A 26,731-nucleotide genomic window follows, 5' to 3' on the forward strand; every position below is an offset into this window, starting at 1 on the left:
AGGGACATTAATACATAAGCAATAAAGAATATTGCGACTGTTTACAGTAGCCCTCAGTGAGCAGCATGAGACTTGGGGATTTTTTGAAAGAGTATTTGGTTACAGCGTCAAAAGCTTGACTAAACACTTCAAACTCAGAAATGTTTAGAGTTGCTCAGTGACAATGAAAAATTTTCAATTTGCCAATGTTTAGAATCACAGGAATCTTGAAGCTTGTTTTGCCTTATCTTCTGAGCCTCAGAAACAAAAGCAACCCTGAACGTCGAAACACCTAATATTTTACCTTTACACATGTTAAGTTTTACTTGTTTAAACATGTAGTCCTGCTTACATAGGGTATTTTGTAAATTACCAGATGCTGCTTGATGGTGTAAGAGGTACCGTGAATTTTAGCTCAGCTTCAAGAGAACTGCAGTTCCTGCACTGATGTTAACATGCTTAACTTCTCAATCTTACCATCACACGCATCCTGGTTTTCCTGTGAGATCCAGGGTATAGCATTATGTAGCAGTCATCTGCTGTCACTGGGGTAATGTGGTCATGGATGATCAGTTTCTTCTAGTTGAAAGTGGCTTTAAGAACGCAGTTGGTGCTGGCTCAAGCTTTCTTAAAGATGTTGCTTATTTTGTTTCCGCAGAGTGTTTCTCAGCTTCCCTATGGCAAAGCTCTCTACACGTATGAAGGAAAAGAGCCTGGTGACCTCAAGTTTAACAAGGGGGACATCATCATACTGCGGCGTAAGGTGGATGAGAACTGGTACCATGGGGAGCTCAATGGGAACCATGGCTTCTTCCCTGCCAGCTACATCCAGTGTATCAAGCCCCTCCCGCAAGCTCCACCTCAGGGCAAAGCACTTTACGACTTTGAAATAAAGGATAAAGATCAAGACAAGGATTGCCTGACCTTCACCAAGGTAGAGGATTTTTTTTGGTTGTTTTTTTTTTTTTCTTAAAGTTTAGAAAGGTGCTTCTATAGGGACTGATGGAGCAATGTTTGAGTCTGGAGCAAAGTGGTGCTGGGACCACTGGGACATCTGCCTGGCTGCCCTGGGCAGCTCTGACCAGAGACCCTCTGTGCTCCAAGTAATTCTTCCAACCTGTTTCTTGTATGAGAAAACTAAAGTTCCTGAGCTCAAGAACAGGGCTGACGTCCTTTATTAAGTGGGACATCCCCTTACTTAATGTGCTGAAGGACATTGACTTCTCCAGAGCTTGCTTGGTGGCCCTGCAATGTCCCATGCACCAGGTGTGCTGCAGGACTGGGTGGGCATAAATCTTCCTAACAGGGCAAGCCCTGTATTAGCATCGTTGGGAGGTTGCTCCGATTCGTCTAAGGAAGCCGGTGAGATAGCTGGTGCCATGTACATCAAGATCAGTACAAACCCAATGAAACTAAACAAGTAGAACTGGCTACACAGTTTCTGAGAACATTTTCTTTCAAGAAAGCATACATTTCATCTGCATTGAAATGTTAGATAAGAGCAACTAAATTAAAAAAAAAAATCTAATGGAAATGTGTCTTTTAATGTTCCTTATTGAATCAGATGTCGCAGTGTTTTAAAATGCCATTCAGCTTCAAAATATATATTGCATCATACCATCTACCAATTAGCAGTTGAAATATGCTATTATAATATGTCACAGTTATTTCCTATTTTAAGGACATGAAGACACTGAAAAACAGACATTAAAAAAACAGTGTTTGTTGTTTTTTGGGTTTTTTTTAAGCGTAATAAATTCCAGTTGGAATGATAGAAAAATGAGGTATTGTAATTTCCTTTGGATTTAAAATGTCACGTTTACCCTTTCTCCCCCGCCTCCCCACCTGCTTTCTGTCTTCCTCTCCCCTTCCTAGAATTTGTGTTGGCCTTAGATGGGCTTCATGGATATCAAGAACCCCACAGTAAAATAAAGCATATCCCTTGATGTTAATTTATGGCACTGAATGCCATGGAGAACCTGTTCATTGTCATTTTCTGTTTTATTTCAGCTGTCTGTGGTTGTTATAGCATCACATAAAGTAATAACAGTTATGCTCAAAATGAATATGAAATAGGTGATAAAAATATCCTTCACCAGGATTTTACTGACCTCCTCTTGTGAGGCTGCTTATTATAGCTGAATGAATTACTTGCAGCATATAATTTTCTCACCAAATGTAACATCTTTTTCACTCACACAACGTTTCTCTGCAGAACGCAATTTCCTAGAATGTATACTTTCTCATATTTATTTAACAAAAGACTTGTAAGCACTTTTGAGCCATAGCAAGCAAAACGTTTGATAACAAACACTGCAAACCCTGTGACTACACAGCCTGCCTGGAGCTGTGAATCTCGGAAAGAAGGTGGGCTACTTAGCGAGAAGTAGCAGCCATGCACTTACAGAAAGTTGGCCAGAAGTTACCTCTGAGATCCTATCAGTGAATATATATTTGCTGGCTTGTTGTTCTCCTCACTGCTTGCCCAGAGGTACACTGATGACCTCTCTGAGAGTAATCTTCCTTGTCTGCTTAAGGTATTCATTGCTTGTGCGGTCTAAGAAATTTAATGGCTATGGCAGGCAGTGTGGACTTTTTTGTTAAAACGGATCCTTTCATAGACACTTCTGTATTTGATTTATTTGGTGCAGTATGTTAGTACACCTCCTTCGTAATAACTGATTTTGTACAATGATAGTTCTCATTTTCTTGGCTGTCCAATGCCATTCTCACATGGAGCATTTCTTTCTGCTGTATAGCTCTACTCTCAATCCCTCAATTTTCCTTTTCTTCACCCCTTGTTACTGTCTGCATCTTTTTATCCCCGATGACTGTGTTTTCCCTGAGGGGGTTTGGTTTCTTTTCTACTGCTACTTTCTTCTTTACTCCTTCCACTGCATGCACTGTCACCTTGTAACAGTTTTTATGCCTTCCCTATTGTTCTCTCTGACAGTGAATAATCTATTTTTTATCTTGGGACTTTACTGTCATGTTTTCATCAGTTTTCTCAGTGCTAATTTTAGCTGTCACCTGCACTCATGAAGGTTCCTGTTTAGCCCAGATTTTAGTTCATCTGCTCATGCAGTCAGTTCCTCTGCACAGAGTCATGAGTCCTGCATTGCTATAGATGTGATTTGTCACTTAGAACAATAGTAATCATTTGAATATCTGAAAATGCTTCACCTGATTGCAATTTCATTTACTCTATTTATTCTTTCCTCAGGTAGAGGGGTTGCATCAGCATACCTTTCATACAAACCGGTGTAACCTATTTGCATCCTCCTGCAACTCATTTTACTCTACCAGACGCTTGTAATTGGATTTTACTTATAAATATATAATAAAGAAGACTTTTACTCTGAAAAGAAATAACAAGAAGGGAAGTTGAACACTGGGACTTTATCATTACATTTTCTTGCTTTTTTGCTGGACATTTTTGCTTTTTCCCATCCCCTTTCTTACAATGCAGCCAGAATATGTCAGGGCGGTAAAAGAAAGCAAAGGGAGGTTATTTGGGGTTTCCTCTTGCTAGGTTGTTTTCTGATCTTTTTTTCCAAGTTAAAATGCCCTGTTGTTCCAGAGGTGGATTGCAAGGAAATGAAGTCTGCTTTACACTCATCTTCATGAGCAGTGGTGCAGAGGGCTTCTGCCACTTACTCATTTTCATCTCCTGTAGACACAACATTCTCCAGATAAAGGCCAAAGATAAATCAAATTTAATTCTTTTGTATGTGTACGTATCAAACCAGGAGGGACAGACAAACCTCTATCTTGAGTAGCCAGTGCAACAAAAATACCTCATACCTGTCATTCTCCTGTGGACTGTTCCCCCTACCTCCTCCTCTTAAAAAAACATCTGTACAGGGAGAGGGTCCCACCACTGTTCCCTCCTCTGCAGTGGCTACAAGGAGATAAAACATATCAGATCTGTGACTTAACGTATTTTCCTTCAGTGTTCAGCAGTGATCAGGCAAACCAGTCAGTTAGCAGTTATTTTGCTTTCTGTAACAACGGACTCCAGCCTTGTGTCACCTTTGAACTAGTTTAACTCCAGTAGCTTCAGAAGCATTACTCCCGGTGTTTGCCTGCATGTTTGCAGTCAGCATGTGGCCTCGAGAGTCTCACTGCATGCCCCTAGGATATACTCATTTAACTCGGCTTTCTAATGTCTCCTTCTTATGTGGTACCACAGTATGTGCCTGAGCTCCTGCTGTCTCTGCTTTAAAAATAATCACTCATTTTTTGGGCTATGCAATGTCTTGTACAAGCCATGTGCTCTCAGCTATAGCAGTGCAAATCTCGAGTAATGACATTGTTTGTGTAGTTACTCCAGCCTTAGACTCAGTCCGGATTCAGCTCACAGTTTTGTTTTGGTGTTTGACCACCCTTCGCTTGAGTTCACATGGTAGATGAGTCTCAAACTTGTCAAGGTAGCATCAACTGTTTGCCACGCTTTATTGTTCATCACATTTTTAATAGCATCATCTATTTTGTCCATTTTCCAACACTTCCATTCCCAGCCCACAGCAGTGTTTGACAAGCATTGTGCTAGTCTTGGAGCCATCACATGCAATACTGGTTCCCGGCTGCGGAGCAGCATCTAGTCCCTTAGGACTCAATTCCAACAGCACTTGCTGTTCACAGAGGGACAGTCCAGGCAGTAACTGGCAACTCTGATTCTCATGCCAGCTGGCAGGTGTTGTAGCTGGGCACACTGAGCACCGTGCAGTGCCATCCTGCCATCTCCAAGATCTCCCCAGTGTTCTAGATGGAATTGTTATCTCTGCTGAATAGCAGGCACATCTGCTTTGTACTGCATCCTTAATGGCCATTAATGACTACAGTAAAAATCAGGTTGTGAATCATGACTGTTATTGGGCACAATTTTGTGCTGTTTTCTCAGCACAAGGGTTCATTTCTCTGTCAATCAGATTGCTTTTTAAGTGATTTATCTTTGACTTCCTTTCTGATAATGGTTATAAACTGGAACTGCAGGTCCCACCTGCCTGTCGTAAAGCTGCCCAGTCCTGATGAATAGTGAAAGACTTGAGCAAGAACGAGAGAGCAAATAATTAGAGACTTTAGCAACAGGCATAAAAAGAGCATGAGGCATCTTTGTCAAACTTCAGAGGATACCATCGGCTTTTGAAGTGAGATTTGAGGTTTGGATTCCTTTGTGCTGCCTGGAAATCAATTTAGTACATGTGAAATAGTGAAGTTCAGAAAGTTGAAGTAGTATGCCAAGAGATCTGTGTCTCTTTACTATTCATGATCCTTTTGGGAACCTTTCTAGGAATTTATAAGTAGCACGGCTATCCAACTAATTTAAGGTACTAAAATAGTTCATGTTGAAGCTTTCACCAGCACTGTGTATAGAATGATGTTGTAGGCTGTAAATTCAAAGAAACTTCCTATTAATAAAGAATTTCAGAAGATGTTTTGGGATTTGCTGTAATTCCTGGAGATTCTCAACACCCTTCTGCAAGCAAATTCTGTAATGGAAAGCATTCTCAAGGATTTGCACTTTGCTCTCCCACAGAGATACACATTTTGAATGTCAGCATATCTCAAGATGTGCAGCTATCTGACTTTCTCATATAAGACTACATTCCACAACCATACTTGGCAGAGCTGAACTAAGATCAGCATATGGAAATGCTCCCAGATTTCATAGGTCCATAGACGGTAAAATTGGATGGGATCTTCAAAAGTTACTCATTCTCTGCCCCATCCTCAAGTAGTATCAGTGTGGGATAAACCTTTCTGCAGCTGCCTGTACAGCCTGCTCTAGGGATGGGATTGCATGGTGCCTTTAATAAAATCTCTTTGAGTGCTTCTGGGGTTTTACAGTTAAGTTTTCTCTTACTTTCTTAGGGGTGTGTGTATATATATGCAAATATGTATATACACATATACATTTATGTACACATATGTATGCACACACACACATAGAATTATATATGTATACATAAGCATATAGTGAAATGCAGACCCATCACATTTTGGGTTTTTAAAAAGTCTTTTAAAATAACGAATACAGAATGTAGGAACACTCATAACAGGTTCTTGAAGTGATGCAGTCCTTTATTTTCCTCATTTACCCCCTTTACCTAGATTCTAAACTTATGATAATCAGTCTTTTGTAAGAGCATGTGGAAGCTTCGCAGAGATGTAATACTGTCAGCTCTTTACACAGATCAGATACGGTCTGTGGAGACAGGGCTTTGGAAAGGAATGCTATCTGTTTCTTCAGGAAATTAAATGCACAAATTCTTTTTGCATCCTTCCAGCTGCAATAAATAGCTGAAGGACTCAAGTCTGTGGCTGTTTCTCTGAGCTTTTCCCCTAATGGCTCATTCAGACAAATAACTTAAAGGAAACATTTAAACTATTTTGAAGTGCACGTGTTCAAAATGCACATGTTCAAAACCTGCAAAGTACATCACATCACTTCCCTGTTCTGGTCGTTTTCTGGCAATATAAATCCACAGTCTGAACATGCTGGAGCAGGAATTTGTGGGGTTTTTTTTCCCTGTGTGAGCAGTATCTACAAAAAAAGCCCAGCTCCCCTCTCCTGGCTAGTTAACATGGATAGCTTGTTACATGGAGAGTGCTGGACCATATGTAGCTCTTATTTTCCTAGAGTGAGTGGTAGAAATAAAGTGAGGACAGCAGGGAACTCTGTCTCAGCTTTCTGGAGGAAGATGTTTTCTGCACAGGAACAGAGGAAGATTGGATGCCATGAGAAAATGAATGGCACCTCTGCAAACTTCATTTTGCAGCTTCTCTCCTCCTGCTCCTTTCCCTTGGCCATAGGAGATCTGAGCATCCAGGCAGTGCCCTGCAGAGAGAGCTGCCTTCCCAAGCCTCTGTAGGAGGCAGTGCTGACTCGAGGCCCGGTTTAGTATGACAGCCCCAGCAGACAGATGTGTGGTAGCAGAAATCCACGGACAAGTTGAGCAGCTCAAACAAGGAAAACTCATGGTTTCGGTCTAGTCACCCGAGCTTTTGCAGTGACTGGTATGTTCTAGGTTTTAACTCTATAAAGAGAAACTTTGAGCAGTATGAGTTTTACTCGCACTTTGCTTAATCTCCTGTTTTATAATCACAATAAAATTCATCGTCAGTGAAATTTTTGTAAGATCTCTTAGATTAAATATTAAAATGCCATTGGGCTAGAAAACAAACTTGTATCTAAACTGAAGCTGACCCAACAGCTGAATGTGACTTCTTTATATTGTTATCCTTGCCTTTTGACCTAATACTCTTTTTTTCAAAAAGGAAAACTGACTTTCAGTGCATCAGCAGCATAGGCTCATTATTGAGCACCTTGTGCTATACTTTGTGCTTCTTGCTGGAAATGTCTCCGGGACTGCCTGTGCTGTACTGCTACTTCCCTTTAAGTTGCCTTCCAGAGCAGCCAAGAACCACAGTGGGTTCTTGGATGCACAGGGACAGCTTCAAGCTAGAGAGCTTTCAGCATTGGATTAGAGGTCAAAACGTTCTCCATGCAATGAAGCCAGGAGCTGCATATTCCCACATGCTGTGCCTCAGCCCTTGGAGCTACTGGTGGACAGCATAAGCTGCACCAGTCTGCAGGGTGCTTGGGGTGGGATGCTTGGGCCAGGGATGCTGCTAGCCCAGGATTCAGGCAGCATTTTTATCTGTTTTTTATGGGCTCCTCTGTGTGTGTTAAGTGGGTAACTTAAAACAGGCATCTTTCTCCTGAAAAAAAAAAAAACACCACAGATTATTTATTTTGTGTATCTCTGATTTTAGGATGAAATTCTGACGGTCATCAGGAGGGTAGATGACAACTGGGCAGAAGGAATGCTGGGTGACAAGATTGGCATTTTCCCTATCCTCTATGTTGAGGTAAGCTCATAAGAGGAGGTTGTGGGTCCTGGTCTTGGTGTCTTGTGGGGGTTTTTTGTGCTCTCGAGTACAGGATAGCCTCGAAAATTCTTAAATGAGAAGGACAAATTACATGAGAATAACTGGAAAGGGAATTTCTTGGTTGCTGTCCCCTCAGGCACTGTGAGGGTACACTTGATTAATGTGGCCAGCACAGCGTAAGCCCTGACCTACTGTTGAAGGCTTCCCACATAGCATTTCAGGTGTAATCTACACAGAGATAAGGAAAATAGGGGAGGATGATTGCAGTTGCAATATCTTGCAGGCACCTGAGGAGATATGGGTGCTGCTGGAGGGTGGGAAGCAGCAGCGCAGCACAGTTCTGGGCCACCAACATAAGCAGGATGTGCACCTGTCTGGGTGAGTCCAGAGGAGGCCACGAAAATGCTCCAAGGGCTGGAGCACCTCTCCTATGGAGACAGGCTGAGAGACTGAAGTTGTTCAGCCTGGAGAAGGCTCAGGGGAGACCTTCTAGCAGCCTTCCAGTACTCAAAGGGAGCCTGCAAGGAAGTTTTTATAAGAGCATGTAGTGACAGGAGAAGAGGGAATGGCTTTAAGCTGAAAGAGGGTAGATTTAGATTAGATATTAGGAAAAAATTCTTTACTGTGAGGGTGATGGGGCCCTAGAACAAGTTGCCCAGAGAAGTTGTGTCTGCCCCATCCTTGGCAGTGTTCAAGGCCAGGTTGTACAGGGCTTTGAGCAACCTGGTATAGTGGAAAGTGTCCCTGTCCATGGGAGGGAGGTGGAACTGGATGATTTTAAGGTCCTTTTCAACCCTAACTATTCTATGATTCCCTGTGTTCAGGACCCATCTTTGTCCTAAGTACTTTCCCAAGATCATTTCCAGAGGAGGCTTATTTCAGAGTAAATAGTAGGTCTTCATGTCCTCCGAGCAGCCCCATTGTGCTACCTCTGCTCACTGCTGTGCAAACCTCCTGCTGGTGCCCTTCCAGCTGGATACAGCTTGGGAGAAGAGCCACAGCCAGCTGTGCTGGCCCATGATGGCCCTGCTGGAGAGGCTCTGTTGTCTATGTGCCAGATAATGCCTTTGAAGAGTTTCCTCCCTCATGGATGAACCAGAGGTACAGAGGACAGACAGTCACCACATGTGTATGGTTTTTTTCAGGGTATCCCCACTCTGCACCCAGTACTCAGAGCAGTGCCTGGCTCTGCTCCCAGGCACTGGCTTGTGCTGCTCTCTGGAGTGAAGTATCTCTCTTGTGCCCACAGCAGAGCCCACACTACTATGTGTGATTCTGATGCCTGCCTCCAAAATTACTTCTCCAGATTTCTTAGTTAATGATTTGAGACAAAACAGAGGTAATTAGTGCCTGACTGCCTAATTATTAACTCCGACAATGACCAATTTGGAATAAACCATCATTAATATACATTGTGTTCCCCTGGTTGACAAGAACAATAATATTAAAACCAGAATGTGTAGGAGGCATTATTGGGAAACCAGCTGCCTCGCATAAGTTAATGACTAGTTTTCTTCTATTCTGAATGCATAAGACATTTTCAGTCTGTTGTGATTAAATGAGAAAGCTGGGTTTCTCCCAGATTCCATCCTTTTTCTTTTCTCTTTCTTGTCCTCGGGGATTGCAATATTACTGAACTTTGCTGCAGAAAGAGTGAATTGGGCACCTCTGTGCAGGCAGCCACTGCTGCACCCCACCACCTTTCCCCAGGTCTAGTTTTGCCTCCAGGCTGTAAGTGCTTGCTCTCCTTAACTACTTCTCTCACAGTGTGAAGGGCTTGAAGCCTCAGGAGAGCAGTCTGTTGGGAACATGGGCAATGATGTCTCACTTAAGTTGTCCTAGCACTAGCATGTCCTGGGCAACCATAGAAGAGCAGGAGGTAGAACTATGCAATCAGAACAGCAAGGCTGGAAGTTTCTAGAGATGCAAACAGCCAGGTAGCCAGCACCAGAGGAGAAGAATGCACCAGGAATGTGTGTGTGCATATATATTCATGCACAGGCACACACATATATAAAATAAATACCACTATATACACTTATGAACATATTTGTGTATGTACACACGCATATATTTTATCTGTATAAATTTGAAACCTGGAGGCTTGAAAAGCCTTTTCAAATGAGATGCCTGGGTGACATGGGCATAAGAGTTGTGCCGTGGTTTGTAGAAGCAAAGGAAAATGATCCTCCAGACAGCAAAAATCAGCCAGCTATTTTGTCCATGTCGTGGTGGATGGAAGCCTTGTTCTGAATATGAGATGAGCTTATGAAACTGTTGGAGTTATACAATTACTCAGCTGTTTCCATCTTCAGATGTTACTTTCTATTAAAAATTAAGAGGAATCAGCAGGCCAAATCCCAAAGAAGTTCTGAAAATCTCAACGCCAATGTTTATAAAAAAAAAAGCCCATTAAACAAGTGGTACTTCAATCTAAAACCACTCCTTGAGTCTGTCCAAGCCCGTTAAGTGGTTTTCAAGATCTTGGCAAAACGTGCAGATTAAGCAAAGCTTAACTCTTACAGTAGCCTTCCACTTGTGTGAGCCGATTTGCCAAAGTGCGTGGGATTTCACATGGCATCCAAAGCCCTGCTCTCTGGATGGAGTGAATTCCAGCCTGCATCCCATCTCCAATGGCAGGCTGCAATGTCCCCAGCTGCCACCACAGTCTAGACAAAAGTTCTTACCCTTGCTATGGAAGTGAGAGCATTAGAAAATAAGCCAGTCTCTTCAAGAATCTTAGAGCTAAGCACGTCAGAGCTACAAACAGGGAATGTAATTCTTGTTGTGGCCCTCCTTTGCTGAGACTTCATACTGGCAATGTGCAGCTGTACCCCTCACATAGATACTTGCAAGAAAAGCTTTTGCAGGTGCTTTGTTACAAAACATTTGCATGCATAAGCTGTGGTGGGGTGGTAAAGAGGGATGCATCACAGCAGCAAATTCCTCTTCAGGCACCCCAGCACATGGGCTTGTCAGCTGGCCCATTAAAAGCCTGCAGCCTAATCTTCATCTTCGTTCTACCCTGTGCTTACTGAATTTGAGAGTGGTCAGCTTCTGTAAGGGAATCCTGTGAGGGCAACTTTTAGAGCACAAAACCACTAGCTGAAGACATCAGAATTTATCTGCTCCCTGTAGCGTTTCAGAATGTCTATGTGTGGTTTGGAAACATTATGTGTGGTTATCCATACAGCCATATACTTGCAACAAGGCATGGATTTTATGTTTTATTCCCTGCAAGTGTCCAGCAAGGGTGCTTGCATGCCTGCTGTGTCTGACAGCTCTCTGCAGAGAGGCTTTTACCTGCCTCTATAGTGTTATCTCTGTCCCAACCTCAGAGAAACTACAATTGTATAAGGGATAAATATTTGCAGCTCACTATGGTGACTTTTACAGAATGAGTCACATACAATATGTGCTGTCATGAAGAGTTTGCACTATTTTTCTTCCTTATGTTGTTGCTGTCCTTTGTCTGCAGTAGAAGTCATTTGGGCTGATAATTTATGTTTTAATTTGTCTGCAGAAAAACACAACATAATCAAATTGATTCTCAAGGTGCCTTCTGTCCTGAAATAAACATCTTATTAATAATCTGTATGGTTTGAAGTCTTATTCTTGCTGGGAGGAGTTTTAGACCTGCAGGAATTCAAAGCCCTAACTAAATTTCTTTTTTTTTTACTGTCTTCAAGCTAGGTTTTCATCCTTGATAACTGCTGTTATTATCTCTATTTGGAGGTTGTAAGTAAGTGTTGTGCCTCTATGTGTAAAATTGAGAATAATGAAGAATAAAGTGTGTCCTAATAGGTTTAAGTGTCTGGGAATGACATTTGAGGGCAATGGAGTGCTGAGCATTTGGAGGGTCGCATCCTGCTCAGATGGGCAGGAACTGGAAATTCAAAAAGCTCAGCCGTTAGACAAAAAATTCTGACTGCAGCCGCCAGTGCAAGGAAGTATTGACTGAGATCAAGAAGCCTTAAGAGTCCATGGTAGAGCAAGGCAATTATGTTGAGCGCTACTGTGACTGTAATATCAGCAAATTACAGTTGATGAAGTGCCGGCCCATTGTTTTAATGTTTTATGGCAGCAGGGGCACTGAAAGCCGTGATTAAGTCATATTTGAAGTTTTAAAATTCTTTTTACAGAGCAGTGAAGCACAGTAATGAGGGTCTTCTCCTGTTCTTCACAGTCAAAAAGAGAAAAAGGTGGAAAAGAGGTCTAGGAGAAGAAGGGAGGAGGAGAATGGGTGGAGATGATGGTTTCAGTGCCCTGCAGCACAGATCTACAAGACTCCCCAGAGACCCAGGGGAACTGAGCTCTTGCAAGTCAGTATTTAAAAAGAGTTCAGCCAAAAGTAAAATAAAATCAAATAAAATCCAAAGCCAATACACTTCTTAAAGAAAACAATGATTTTTCATTCCAAAATTAGTTTTGCGGAGCAGAGCACCACTTTCAGTGATTTTGTGCTGTACCACTGGAGCTACCAATCATCTTAAAACAGCTTAACCCATATAGGGTACCCTGTACACATCTACCAGGATCCCAGCTGTGGTCACTGAATTGTTTCACTGAGACTCATCTTCCCAGCAGAATTTGTTCTTAGATGTATAACTATGTACTTCACTGAGAGTATCCTCTAGTTAGCCTGCAGATAAATGCAAGTGGTTGAGAGCTAAATGTGTGTGTCTGTATCTGTGTGCCCAGACTTGGAGGCTTCCAGGAGGAGATGCAGGGAGCCACTCTGAAGAGAGCAAAGCCTTTCCCATAGCCCAGCCTATAGGCCTACTTGATTATTTTCCTAGTGGTGTGACCCCCAATCTGGCATTGAGTCTGGATGGCACATTTTATACCTTTGTTTTTATATGCAGATTCCATCCTAGCCATTTCCCAATATCCTTCTGTCCCCAGTGGCAGTCACCACTGTTATATTCTTGAAAACTGAGATGTGTGCATGTAGGCATTTCTGATTCTCATATGTGTTTTGACCATTTTCAACAACATCAACAAATAATTTTTGCCCTGTCCACTTCTTGTTCATGTTTTCTCTCCCCTCAATCTGTTTGGTCCCTCTCTTCAGCTGCAGGACAGATGGGTCGCTATGGGACTCTCATAATGAATTCAGCCTTGATGTCTGACCCATCATTTACTTATGTGTGGTCTCTGTGGCAGCATACTCTGTGCCTTTCAGAGTATCTTCTATGAAATCCTTCCAAAAAAAAGGAGCATTAGACATTCATTGGAGGACAAGGTTTGTTTGGTGCCATGTCCAAAAAGAACATGCAATCTTTGTTTTTAAGGCCTGAAAAAATGGTTCATTTTAGCTTTGCTAGTATCATTTAATGCTAATAAAAATTGAGGCTTTTGAAAGTTAGGTAGAAGGAAACTAATGCAGATGATTTTAGAACAGCTGATTTACTAAATCTCAGAGGAGCAAATCCATCTCAGTACTAAGCAGGTGTAACACTAATAAGTTAAGAATTATACCTGTTAACATCAGAATTGATTTTTTTTTCTGTTCTGTCTCCTTTTGTGCATCAGATAAAAATGAAATGAGAACTTTATAAAGCTGACAATGATGTAAGCTGTAAGAGGTGTTCAGCTAATTTCTTTTGAAAAGCTTTGCTGATAGGCATTTCAAATTTTGTAATTACTTTGTTTCAAGACTTTTATTCCTGCACCTTCATGTTTCTAAAAAGTTGGTTTTACTTGTTTTGCTCTTTCATTGAATATCTTAGAATATTACAAGATACTCCTTGGTATCAGATTTCTACATGAACAGAGTACAAAGTACAGTTGCCATGTTTCACTTTGAAACTAAAACATGAAGAATTTGTGTTGTAAGCTACAAGGGAACCTCAGTACAGTGTAATCCTATACACCTAGTACTACTTACACATCAAACTATGAAAAAACCATACTGATTTAAAGCACTGTTAAACATATATAAAGTAAAATAAAGAACTTGTAATAATTGTAACATCAGTCAGAAGAGAGAAGATTGAACATACGATATATAATAATATAAAATTATATATATGTATATTATATATACATATTATTTTAAATCTATGGCACATCTTTTCTGCATAACAGCTCAATTTCTTATTTTCCCTTTTGCTTGTATGAGTAAAGAACCAGTTGGTCTTTGATTGTATTTCCTACATAAAATGAAAATTAGCATGACTTAGGACATTTCTTAATTTTTTTTAAATTTTGAATTATTTATTCTTAAGTTTTCCAAGTAATTTCTCACATCCTTCATAAGGTGATCATTCATGCAGATTCTGTAAGACTTTTCTTCATCTTTAGGACACAAAACCAAGCTGCATTTTCACCTTTTGACTTAAATGCCAGGTTTCCCCTACACTAGATTAGCTGCGCCACTCAACTCTCCAGACCTTTTCTAATCACTTGCTCCCTTCAGGCTATATCTGGACAAGCCAATGCAGGATTGCTTTCTGGTTTCTGCACTGGGGAGCACATTCCTCCAAAGTTCATCTCAGGTGGGCACCACGGAGTGCATACAGAGACAGGTGGGAGTGTTGTCACATTTGAGTCATCCTCCAGCCCAGACAGTCATGAGATCTGTGGTGAGTCGTGGTGAGACCCAGCACATAAATTTAGACGTAGCCGTGGGTTGTGAAAGTTTGCCTTTTGGGAATTGACAGTTTTAGGTACAGGTTTCCTGCCTGCATTCACCTGAATGAACATTATAAAGTAATCATAGTTAATTTATTCAGATTTATATGTTATGACCAATCTTTCTATTAATCAAAACCACATCCAAACTATTATCACCTCTTATTGTTTCAGGGACTGTTGAACCAGAAATTTTCTAGCTGTCGCATTCAGGAATGTCTTTCCTGCCCCACCCCCATTATGAGTAACATCTAAATTTCCTAGATTTTATTTTGTAAAAATAGCTTTCTAGGGTAATTTATAGAAGGTTTCCAGCCCAACCAACCTAAGCACACAATCTTGACAAATAAGTCAATTTCCTGAGTTATTCAAAAGCATATGTATATCATTCTTGTATCTATATGGGACATTTTTGAAGCCATGCCTCCTAGGAGCCAAAACTTGAAGTGCAAGTGAGGTACCTAACTAAGACGGACTGACCTCTGCTCTTGATCTGATAACAAGACTCTGATCTCTAGCCACAGTGCACTCAAGGATTTACAGCACTTCTGCAAAACCCTGCTTGCCATCCTTCACAGTGAAAGCTGACTGGGGTCTTGCCTGCTCTGTTCTGCATGTGCTGCCACTTCCCTCTGGCATCAGCACAAAGCACTACCCAACAGCCCTTCCCTTCCCCTCCAACTTTCCTGAGTTATGCTTGTGCTTGAATACATGTCTTCTGGTCCTGGCTTCAATTCTGTCTCATTTCTGTGACTTCTAAGCTGAGTTTTGTTTCCTGCCTTGAAGTTTATGCTCTCCTGTCATGGTCCTGGGGTTGCTTTTGTTACAAAGAAAGTGCTAAGGATGACTCCCCCGATTTCCCTGGACAGAGAGAACTAAATGTTTTCACAAACTAACTGTTGCATCTTGGTAGATAATTTTCGCCCATTTTAATACTTTCTTTCTCCTTACTGTCGTTTCATCCTTCTTTCCACTCTGTCTTTTAAACTTCCAAATTTTCTGTTGGATGGTAGGTGAAGAAACATCGCTGAAGTGCAGTCATACTGATGAGTCACAGCAAGAAGCAGCAGTTCTGCCTTCAGTACCACTTCTGAACTGGGAAATACTCTTATCTTTCATAAGACCTTGCAGGTCTCTATGTACTGTTTATCTGACCAGCAGTAGATGTATCTCTGCATTTGAGCTAACTGGACTGCCCCTTAGCATCCAGAGAGAACCAGGTGCTCATAGGAAGATAAATAGGCCTTACTGCTTAATGGAAACATCTAAAATATGTCAGATGAGCCTATATGTAGAAGAGCCTGTTTCTCTTCATCATTTGGGCAAGGGGAGACAGGGCTGCCATCTCCAGCCTAAAGGAGGGGGAACTATTCCTTGTCTTCTGTGGTTGCTTGGGCTGTGAATCTGTGCTCTGCATGATATGAAAGGGAAAGGTTCACAATGCACATTGCACATGAAACCTTCAATTTCACCAGCAAAGAGTATACATTCAAGTGAGTTTTTCAATGCTATAGGCAATATTTATCAATTTCCAACAGTTCCTCTCTGTCATACATCTATCAGTGTTTGTTCTGATTTTGCTAAGGAATCTTAACACTTCTGTCTCTTTACGAAGCAACAAGGTGCCCTGAACACATAAGTTTTTGGTAGTGCCTAGACACATGCACAGCAAATCTTGGGGAGGCTTGGGTGCATCTCCTACCCATTATTTCCTTATTCTTTTCCTGGGATAGGTGAGGCTTGATATGGGTGTTGAAGGAGTCTCTTCAACACACAGAAAAGTAGATGTTAATGTGGTCCTGCAATGTTTCAAGTGGAAAAATAGCTCAGGCTAAGACCCTTGGCCCTTAGGTCTTTTCCAACGTAGTTATTTCTGTGATTCTGTGATTCTATGGTAGAACCAACTAAATAAATAGCACATTACTTAAGCTTTTGCCTGTGCAACAAATGTTTTGGACTTCCCAGTGGTGCTCAGCAGCCTCATAACACACAATCATTGGATTGAAATGTTTCCACAGCAGCACAGGTTTCCGAGGACTAGAAATCAGCATTCCCCATTGAGCGTGCCTGCTATCCTGGGGCAGCTCTAGAGTGCATCATCAGTAATCCAGTCTCTCTAGAGGAGGCATGAGAGCAGGGCTTTTGTCTTTTCCAGCCATTGATCATCTCTGACAGCTTCTAAAGATTGCTTCAGCACTGATGAATTCCTGGGATCCTTTTCTTGTTGAAAAGAAAGTATCTTTCAGTCTCACTTACCTAGAGCTAATGCATGAATATACGTTAAGAAGTTATATGTCAACAAATACATGATTTGTCTAGCAGTTAATTAAAAAGAAAATCCTAAAGGATTTAATTATTTCTCACACAGGCATTCTTCATCTTGTTTCCTGGTGTTCTTGTTAGCGCATGTTGCACATCTTAATTAGCTTCCTTCTTCGGGAGCTTTCCTGGTGCCTTAAAACTCTCAGTGTGGATATCTTCAATTCAAATGCGTCACCACAACACTAGTGCTGGGACTGCCAAAGAAAACTGGGTCCAATATTAAAATCCCAGCCTGCTAAAGAACATGGAGAAGGTGGAAGCACACATTATCCTTTGGTGTGCCTGTGGTGGATAATGTGACCTCCATCAGAGGGACAGGGTGGACAGCTGATGTGAGTGACACCATAATTAATTTGCCAGGCAGTGCCTGTTAGAGCCTCCTCTGATCTCTGTTTTCAGAAGATAGCATGTTACATAAATATTATTCTACCATGGTGAAGAGTCACAAAAAATGGTCGAGCTTGACCCTTTATTTTGTAATTTTGTGATAGGATGAAGCTATGAATGGTTTTACTTCTTTCTTTACTTTTACTGTGGCAGCCCCTGGAATAGTCAAACTGTCTTTATTGTAGGGACAACGAGACCAAGGAGTGCATGTGTATGCTGAACACATGCTTCAAACAACAAAAATAACATATGAAGTTGATTTTTATCCTAAAAATGTCATTAGCTATGCCAAAACCAGATGTTCGAGTTCAGTCTCGAATCCTCTAACACTTTGTTAGGTGTTAAAGCTGAACATTGAGAAAACCAAGTTCAAAAGACAAAAGGAGGAATTAGTACAAATAAATTCAAAACAAAAATCAGAAACAGGGGGAATAGTTGGAATTCATTTGAAGATCTCCATCTTTTCCAGATTTTCTCTAGAGCATACAGGATTCTCAAAGGCTCACCCCTTTGTGTTTAGTCTACCCATGTAGACATAGGAGTCCTTGGTTCTGCTTACTTTGCTCCTTTACAAAGTAGACCATCCATTGTTTATGTTCTGCTGTCCATTTTGGGGTGTGATACTGGTGTTATTTTAATCTGACAAAAACAAGGGCTGCTGCCAAAGGGATTGTCCTCCTTCTGCCTCATCTGTGACAACACTTTACTTGGGGCTGCATGCAGAGATGGATCAGGTACCTCACCCTGTTGAAAGCTACTTTAAGTTGTCATTCTTTTTTTACTTTCCAGTCTTATCTGTTCCATCTTCCCATTTACTGCACAGCCACATGAACATCCATGCTGGTACAGGGTGGAAAGTGGGAGGATGGAAAGGAGGACATGTGGCATCTCACACTCACTGCAAGAAAACATGAGTGGGGCAATAACCCTCACCCACAGATACTCTGCAGGCAGTGCTGCTGTTGAACTGTGCTTTAAAGCCATCATGCCAAAATGGTGAGGAATGTGAGGCTTTATACAAGCAACCTCCTCTACCTCCTGGTTGTCCCTCAATGTATCTAATTATTTTATTAAGTTATAATTTTATGACAAAGCATCACTAGGTAGTCCATAAACAACTTTGATAATATTAGCTTAGGTTTAAGTAAGGCTGGAGGGAGTGTCCTGCTCTAAATCTGACTTTGAAGTCTTCCGATCTGTTTAGACACAATTGAATCAAATTGACAGGAAATTTCATGAGAGAGGTTTCCATAATAGAATTTTTCTGTAACAGAATTTTTCTGGAAACCTTGGGACAAAGCAGGAGAGGCGCCAGAGCATTCAGACAGTGGTGGTGTACTCATGCTGGAGATACTCTCCTCTTACCCTGTGGCTAAGGGGAGGGCACTGAGAAAAGAAGCAGCTCTGCCTTGTGTTACTGATTCGAGAAGTGACCGTGCTGAAGGAGGGATAGCACTCCCTGCTGGCCTTGCTTTTAGTGGGGAAAGTAAAGCTCAGCAGCATGTTTCTTGTCCTCATTGATCCCTTTTCTGTGGTCTTCTACCTCAGCTGCAGAATAAGGGATTTACAGGCATGTCTTCCTCTTTTGTCCCTTTCCTTTTCCTAGCGCAAGAAGAAAAACTGTGTGCCTTCACTTTCGCAGGAGAAATAATGGCCTCAGCACCTTTTCTCCGTGCTCCAGTCTTGTGGACAGAGGGGCTTGCCTGTTCCCAGCCAAAGACTTTTATTTCCATGGGTGCATTGCTCAGAAGGGAAAAGTGTGGCTATATTGATTTGATGGGTGCCTGTTTTTTCTCTCCCTTAATTTATTAATTACTGGGGTGGAGGGAGGGCTTAAACCACGACAGTACATCATTTTTAGCAGTCCCCCAGGCTATGACAATGTCTGAGAGATCTTGGTACTGGCACTGAGCTTCTCTGCCCCACAGCAGCTGGGGGGCTGTCTTGGCTAGTTACTGCCTGGGGCCATGCTCTGTCTCAAGCCCAAGGTTTTGTCATATGAGGGTCCCTTAGGACACAAAAGCACTCTAACAGACTGAGTGTAACGTCATAGCAATGGCAGCTCCGCACCACTCCAGAGACATATATGCCTGCTTTTGCATAGAGCAACTCTCACTCAAGTCAGAGTTTTCAGTGGAGTACACAGTCATAGGTAGGTTAATTAAGTGTGTGACTGTTCCTATATGGTTACTGGTTAAAGAGGGATCAATGGTACTTTCATGGAAAGTAATAAAGACATTGCCACACCCTCATGCCTGGCTCCATTCATCATGTGGGTGGCAGCCCTACCTGGTCTTTAGCCACCGTGATTGCTGGCCATTCACAAAGATCAAACTCTCATCATCTCGTATCCTCATTCTGGCTACATCCTTTTTGCATCCTTAGAAAATGTTGTCCTGCTTCGTTCATGACCATCCAGAGTACTCATCTGCTGTCACTTCTTTCTTTCTGTCTGAAGCCCTTTTCTTTCCCTTAATTGCAAAACTTTAATGACTTATTACTCCCTCTACCAGTGGTCTTCTATTCACTACTGAAAGATCAATCCCTATCTTTGATCAGGCAGTAATGCCAATCACCTTGTCAGTTTTTTCAGATTCCCATTTTCCTTCACAGTAGTCTTCACTATTGTGATGAGTTCTTCAAAAGCATCCGGACAGCTGCATCAGCACTGCTCCTCCAGACTCCTCTCTAAAATTGTTCTTGGCTGTGATGCCTACAAAAGATTTATGGGGTGCAAAATCCTCTGACCATCTTGCTGATAAGATAGCCTTGTGATGTATTTTGTCTGTATCTATGTATTGTCTCTTGTCCTCATCTTAAATTGTACTTTCTTTGGACCAAGAGATGTCTTGTTGCTCTGTGTTTACATAATGCTTTTCACAATGGAGTTCTGACGTGTGGTGGGAATTCTTCAGCATTTAATGGCAAAAAATAATGTGAGTGTTATTAACAAATGTCTCTATGTGACTGCATGGCACAGTGTGGTCGTAGTCTGCAAAAATTCTGTTTCCTCAGGACAACCTGTCTCTCTGTCTACAGAATGCAGGTGCAATCCAGGGCAGTCCATTGTCAGAAAGGAATGTATTAGGAAAGTTTTTGAGCTTGAGCAATCCCAGAAACAGGGTAAAAAAAAAAAAAAAAAAAGCCAAACCAAAAGTGTTCTGCACTTTCAGAAAGATTTCCTACTGTGCAGATTTTTTGCTAGCCCATTAATTTTGCCATCTCAAAACTCAAACAGCATGGCCTAGAGCAGTGGTTTTCCAAATTCCTTTCAGTTGTAGCATACTAACATAAACAGCATTTGCATATGGATGTCATAAAAGTGACAAATGCCAGCAATCATCGTACTTTATTGCAGTAATGTGACACATGTGCCTGAGCATCCTAAAAGATCTGCTCAAAGCTTGTTGGCACTGAAGAAATGGTACACCTCTTATATAGCAATGACACCTGCTGCAGACCAGGCTTTGACAGACACCAGAGCACAAATCCAGCTTTAGGTGACTGTACCAGAGGGAAGTGTACTAGTTTCTTCATTGCATGACTCAACCGCACTGGGTACGTGTCCTTTACCCTAAACCAGAAATCAAACTCAGGAAGTTGAACAAATAACATTTTCTAGTTTGATAGCCAGAAAGTTCAGTGAACTCCTTGACTGCAGCTGTTGGCAAGTCAGTGGAGAGACATCTGACTCTGACCTTGGACTTGTACCCAATCATACTTTAACATCTTGGATTCTCCAAAGAAGGCTACAAATTGTTCCTGTAGGCGAGGGAACAGCCAGTCGTGTCATGAGTGCGAGGCTGAATGCTGCCATTTTCAGTCAAGAATTTGAGGAGTCGAGGGAATTCGTCACAGTTCAGCCTTGTCAGATTTTTCTTCCACAAGATGATGGGGGAGGGTTGCAAACCCAATCACATTGTCATATAGCACAGAAGACAAGTTTTCATATCTTAACAGACTGGCTTTCAGAGCCTGGTCAGGCTTCCTACACAACTGAGATTGTGCATGATTATGCCATGTGCAACTGCCACTGCTACCTAATGCTATCCCAACCTGTTGTCTGCCTTTTAATAAGTATGACAGAAGTATAAAGGTCTCCAGGGTAAGACAACCTCCTATAAGAATTGTTTAAAAATAACTGCTTACTGTATAGGTGAAGAAGGATGCAAAGTACTGTTCCCACTGACAAAAAATAGACCTGTGTTGTTGTACCAGGCATCAGCACATCTGTATGGAAAGGAGGCACTTTAAGATGCAGTTAATTTAAAGCACAGTTTACACCGTAGTAAACAAGACAGTGCAAGTACAAGGTGCAAACTCAGGCTGGCAATTCCTTTTTTACATCTGTGTGCCTAGGTAAGAATGATGGTCTCCTTGTCATATAGACAGTCTGTATCCTGGTGTGCTGCTGCCTATCTCAAACATGTGTAGTTCATCTTCCATTTCAGAGAAATATCTCAGAACTGTCCCTCTAGAGAGTCATCAAACACATGGATGAAACAGCAGGACATCATGTCCTGACTCATTTTCACTCTAACAGGCAAATAGGGAGCCCAAGGCCTGGACACTGTGCTCCAATGATGCAGCCGCTTTTGTGACATCCTTTGATGTTGACTGTTCTCAGTGAAATACAGTGTGACCCTAGAGCTGGTGCTGCAACTCTCCACCACAACCAGCAATCCCGCTTTGTAGCCAGCTGTAGCAGGAACTCCACACACACAGAATCTAACTATACAGCCCCATGGGACGTTATTCTATTGCAAATACTCTGTATCACATCCAGAAATCCTTCTCTGTCTTGTATTTGGGAAGCAGGAGCCAGAAGACTATGTAGTAAAAAAACATCTGTCCTAAATATAGTACACACAGGGCAAAAGATGTTTATCACAACCTGTAGTGCAAATGTCTGCTTGAAGTGCGTATACCTTGGTTCCTTTTACAAGCAATTGAACCAAAACATTTTCTTGGCATTTGCTTTCATTCTTCATTTCACTGCTTTATCAGGAATAAGGAAAGCAGTACATTTATTTGTGTGCGATTCCCCACAGGTAATCTTCAGTTGCAGCACATAAAACTTAATTTTCCCCAATTGCACAAGATTTCTTATTCTACACAAAGTTGTAAATCACCACGACAAAGACTCCTTACTTACTTACAAATACTGCCTTGCAGTATTTGAAAAACAACTTTGGCTTTCCCATGGGCTCCTTTTGCTGCAATTCCAAGAGCTTTCGAGACCTTCCCAGGTTTACCCAACTTCATGCTTTCTGCATTGGCAATATGAGGTACATGTAGGCCTTATTCTCATTATCCACCAGAACAATTCTGTTGTCAAATTCAGAAAGGACTTCAGCAGGTATATATATTTTGTTTCTTTCATAGAATCATAGCATCATAGTGCTGTTGCTATTGGAAGGGACCATAAAATCATCTAGTTCCAACCCCCCTACCATGGGCAGGCACACCTCACACTAGACCAGATTGCTCAAAGCCCTGTCCAACCTGGCCTTGAACACTGCCAGGGATGAGGCAGCCACAGTTTCTCTGGGCAACTTGTGCCAGTGTCTCATCACCATCGTACTGAAGAATCTTTTCATTATGTCTAATCTAAATCTACCCTCTTTCAGCTTAAAGCCATTCCCTCTTCTCCTGTCACTACATGCTCTTATAAAAGGTTTGTCTCCAGCTACCCCGTTTTGGGTACTGGAAGGCTGCTAGATCTCCCCTGAGCCTTCTCTTCTCCAGGCTGAACAACTTCAGTCTCTCAGCCTGTCTCCATAGGAGAGGTGCTTCAGCCCTTTGAGCATTTTCGTGGCCTCCTTTGGACTCACCCAAACAGGTGCACATCCTGCTTATGTTGGTGGCCCAGAACTGTGTGCGGTACTCCAGGTGGGATCTGATGAGAGCAGAGTAGAGGTGGAGAATCACCTCCCTTGACCTGCTGGCCACAGTTCTTTTGATGCAGCCCAGCATATGGTGGGCTTTCTGTGCTGTAAGTGCACACTGCCAGGTCATGTTGAGCTTCTCATCATCAAACACCCCCAAGTCCTTCTTCTCAGGACTGCTGTCAATCCAGGCTCTGTCCAGGCTTTAGCTGTGCTCGGGGTTGCCCTGACCCAGGTGCAGGACCTTGCACTTGGCCTTGTGCAACTTCATGAGCTCTGCACTGGCCCACCTCACAAGCATGTCAAGGTCCCTCTGGATGGCATTCCTTCCCTCCAGCGTATCAACCGAACCACACAGCTTGGTGTCATCGGCAAACTTGCTGAGGGTGCACTCAATCCCACTGTTCATGTTGCCAACAAAGATGTTAAACAGCACTGGTGCCAATACCAACCCCTGAGGAATGCCAGTCATCACTGGTCTCCATTTGGACATCAAGCCTTTGACCACAGGTCTTTGAGTGCAACAGTCCAGCCAATTCCTTATCCACTGAGTGGTCCATCCATCAAATGCATGCTTCTCAATGTCAGGCAGGGCAATATCAAATGTCTTGCACAATCATACTGAATTGGAAAATTTGTTTTCCTTAAAAAAAGATGTGGTATTCTTACATCCTCCACACAACCCTGAACATTATAAAAACAGTATTTTCAAGAACAGTATTTGCAGGATGAAATCTTGGAGAATGAGCAGAAGAGCACAATGTCATGTCTGGTAGCATGGGTGCACTGTGCAGCTATCAAGAGGACAAGGGTCCGCACAACAACTTAAATGATATTGTCTGGTTCACAATCCCATTTATAATTACTCAGGGTCACACTTTTTGTTAAAAAAAAAAAAAGAAGCTCTTTGCTATAAGAGTCCCAGGTTTGATGCCTGCCTTGGCTCGATCTGCTGTAATTGGTGGTATTAGACTTGTCAATTTTCAGTTAATTCAGTATTGTATTGGGACTGTTGATCACCCAAGTGAACAATAGCACCAGGACCCTTGTGGAACATTGAGGAAGAGGTAGGAAGTTTCAGAAATCTCTAAAAAAAGGAGGGTTAGCTCTTTTTAAGGCACATTGACACTGCAGGTATTGCTTACAGATCCCTTTTGACCTACACAGCTCTGCTCCAGGAACTGCAGTATCTTTTTTAGCCCATGCTGAAGTTTTGAGGTCCAGGTGGCTCAAAGTGAAAGTTTCTGCAAGCAAAGGGATTTCCAGATTTCGACACAAAGCTGCTCCAGAGGGCTTACCCTTCCTTGCAGTAGCTGGCAGCAATGGTAAAAGGCTGCCAGGTGTCAGTAAGGCATGCAAACTACATTTGAACTGCTTCTGAAAGCCTCTTGAGTCCATCTTGGTCTCCTCTGCAGGCTGCTGCCCAGCATAAGGCTGCTCACACTTCTGTCAGCACCAGGATCTTCATTATTGTGCAGGTGGGCACCTGGACTCAGAGGAAGAGTTGCAAAGGTTTTCAGTTTAACAAGAGTGAAGGAGACTCAACATAGGCAGAAAGCTAGTGGTTTTCTACTAAGAAAGTGGTAATGTTGTTTCATGTCTCCCATGCTGTTCTTCCACACAGGGACCTTCAGTCACTTCACTCAGGTGAATTCTCAAACCATTGTAGCCTTGGTCATTTCTGTTTCTTAGCTGAGAAGCATCATCTGAGAAATGTATCCTGATGGATATCTTGTCAAAATCAGCTTGTTCCTGGACAGTACTTAAATTCCAATGACTTTTGGTTTTTAGTGAAAGAGTAGTTTGCCAGTAAAATCCTCACAGGCTCCAACAGGGACTCCTCTGGTACTGAAATTGGTGCCAGATGGTGCCTTCCACCGTTGAAGGCAGCTGGAGTTTTGCCACTGACTTCAAAGGATTTAGGATCAAGCCCATGAATTCATGACTGCACTTTTTATTTGGCTTTCTGAATAATTTATAAGTCAAAATAGGCTGGATTCTCCCATTCTTTCTGATGTTAAGTAAAGCTGTATTTGGTTACATTTTTGCTTTCAAAGGAGCTTTGGTACAGTCATGAGCATCTCATTATGAAAAAGGGTGTCCATAGAGGACAGATAGGAAGAAAAGAGAAGGAAATCCTTAGGCATATTGAAGACACACAGCAGATCTGAGATTCAGAGATGACAGATCAGAGTAAGATACTCCTTATACTTTTAGATGAAGGCTACATATCTAGAATTGTTTCAGGGAGTGGAGAGAGATGTGGAAAGCATACTTCTTTTTGGTGAATTCTTCTATTTTTAGTGTCATTGCATTTAGTTTTATTTTCTTTCTTCTCAGTGACTTGGACCTTAGTTTCCGTAAAGTTACTCACAGCACTTTGCTCCTAAGCAGACTTTGCAGCAGCCTGCGCATTTTTCTGAGATTCACCAAGCCATGTGTTTGTTCTCCATCACTGAGAACCATTTTCCGTCTTTAAACTGTTTGGAAAAAAGGGACAGGAAAAAAAAAAAAAAGAGGAAAAATTCCCAGTTCACCACCCAGGGCTTAGTGTTTACTTCTGCTGCACGCATCATTTATTTTCATTCTGCAAGATCATGATGACACGCTCGTCCAAGCACATGCTGTTCTAATATGCAACATTCCTTCAGCTTCTCAGTGAGTTAGAAGTGACATTGCTGCTAGATGTGAAAGATCTTGTAAGACAGGGGAATAGATTGCTAAGTACTACTGCCTTTCAGGGAATCATGTTGTAGACAAAAATGGTTGGCTTGCTTTTCCCAGAGTATACATAATTGTGTACATGTATGACCCTTATTAGAAAGGCTGTCTTCTGTATGGTTGTAGGAACTTCCTTCCCTGAGAACATGTTAACATATCCAAGAGGCTTTTGGAAAAGAGAATGAGACCCATCTCAGCCTATGACTGGAGGAAGAGGACACCTGAAGTTTGAGATGTGCCCAGGCAAATTATTCCTGCAGCTATTGCTCTGTCTGCATGTGCTCAAGCAAGCACATATACTGCGCTTCTTGTATTTTCTGGGTGCATGGAATAATTCTGCTCTCAATCAGTGTGGGGTTTCAGAAATCTATCTTCTATGATGGATAAACCACTTGCAGAAAATCTGTTCCACATTTGCTTGTCCCTCCCTGGCAATAAATTAGAAAAGGCAATAGCAGATTGTTAGAAATTAACACAAAAACATTAAATAATGCTTTGGCTTAACTATATTTTCTCTTGAACTGTGCCTTACTAAGAATTCTTCATTAGAAGATGCTGCCTAAATGAATAATTGAGATAGATAGGATTTTGTAACTTCTATCCAATGAATTTAAACTATCCATGGAGAACTTCGGAGGCTTTCTCTAAATAGTTTTGAATCTGAATTTGCAAAACATATAAAAGATGAAAATTATAGATGCATTCAATATGACTCGTTTGAAGAACCTCTGGCATAACTTTTTTCTCCTAATATGCCATTAGTAAGCCCTTGGAACTGCTGTGCATCCACTGTACTAACTTACCCGATGTACATGTAAAGTATTAGGTACTTTCACCTAACGGCCATTTGAGTCAAGGGATGTTTTGCTACTTGGCTACAGTAGAAGAAAAGTGGTTTCCTG

At 41.9% G+C, this 26,731-nt stretch overlaps 1 protein-coding gene across 1 annotated transcript in view; it reads left to right on the forward strand.

Moving 5' to 3' along the window:
• Positions 1-26,731, forward strand: part of SH3RF3 (SH3 domain containing ring finger 3) — a 247,016-nt gene that overhangs the window by 154,718 nt on the left and 65,567 nt on the right. The window contains exons 2-3 of the mRNA XM_061377606.1: positions 638-913; positions 7,759-7,854. Coding sequence (XP_061233590.1) covers positions 638-913; positions 7,759-7,854 — 372 coding nt within the window. The remainder of the gene's footprint in view (positions 1-637; positions 914-7,758; positions 7,855-26,731) is intronic.

This window comes from Neopsephotus bourkii, unplaced genomic scaffold (assembly GCF_033783945.1).
Source record: "Neopsephotus bourkii isolate Nb327-2 ecotype Australia unplaced genomic scaffold, CSIRO-AGI_Nbou_v1 NB_1760, whole genome shotgun sequence".
NCBI classification, from domain to species: domain Eukaryota; kingdom Metazoa; phylum Chordata; class Aves; order Psittaciformes; family Psittacidae; genus Neopsephotus; species Neopsephotus bourkii.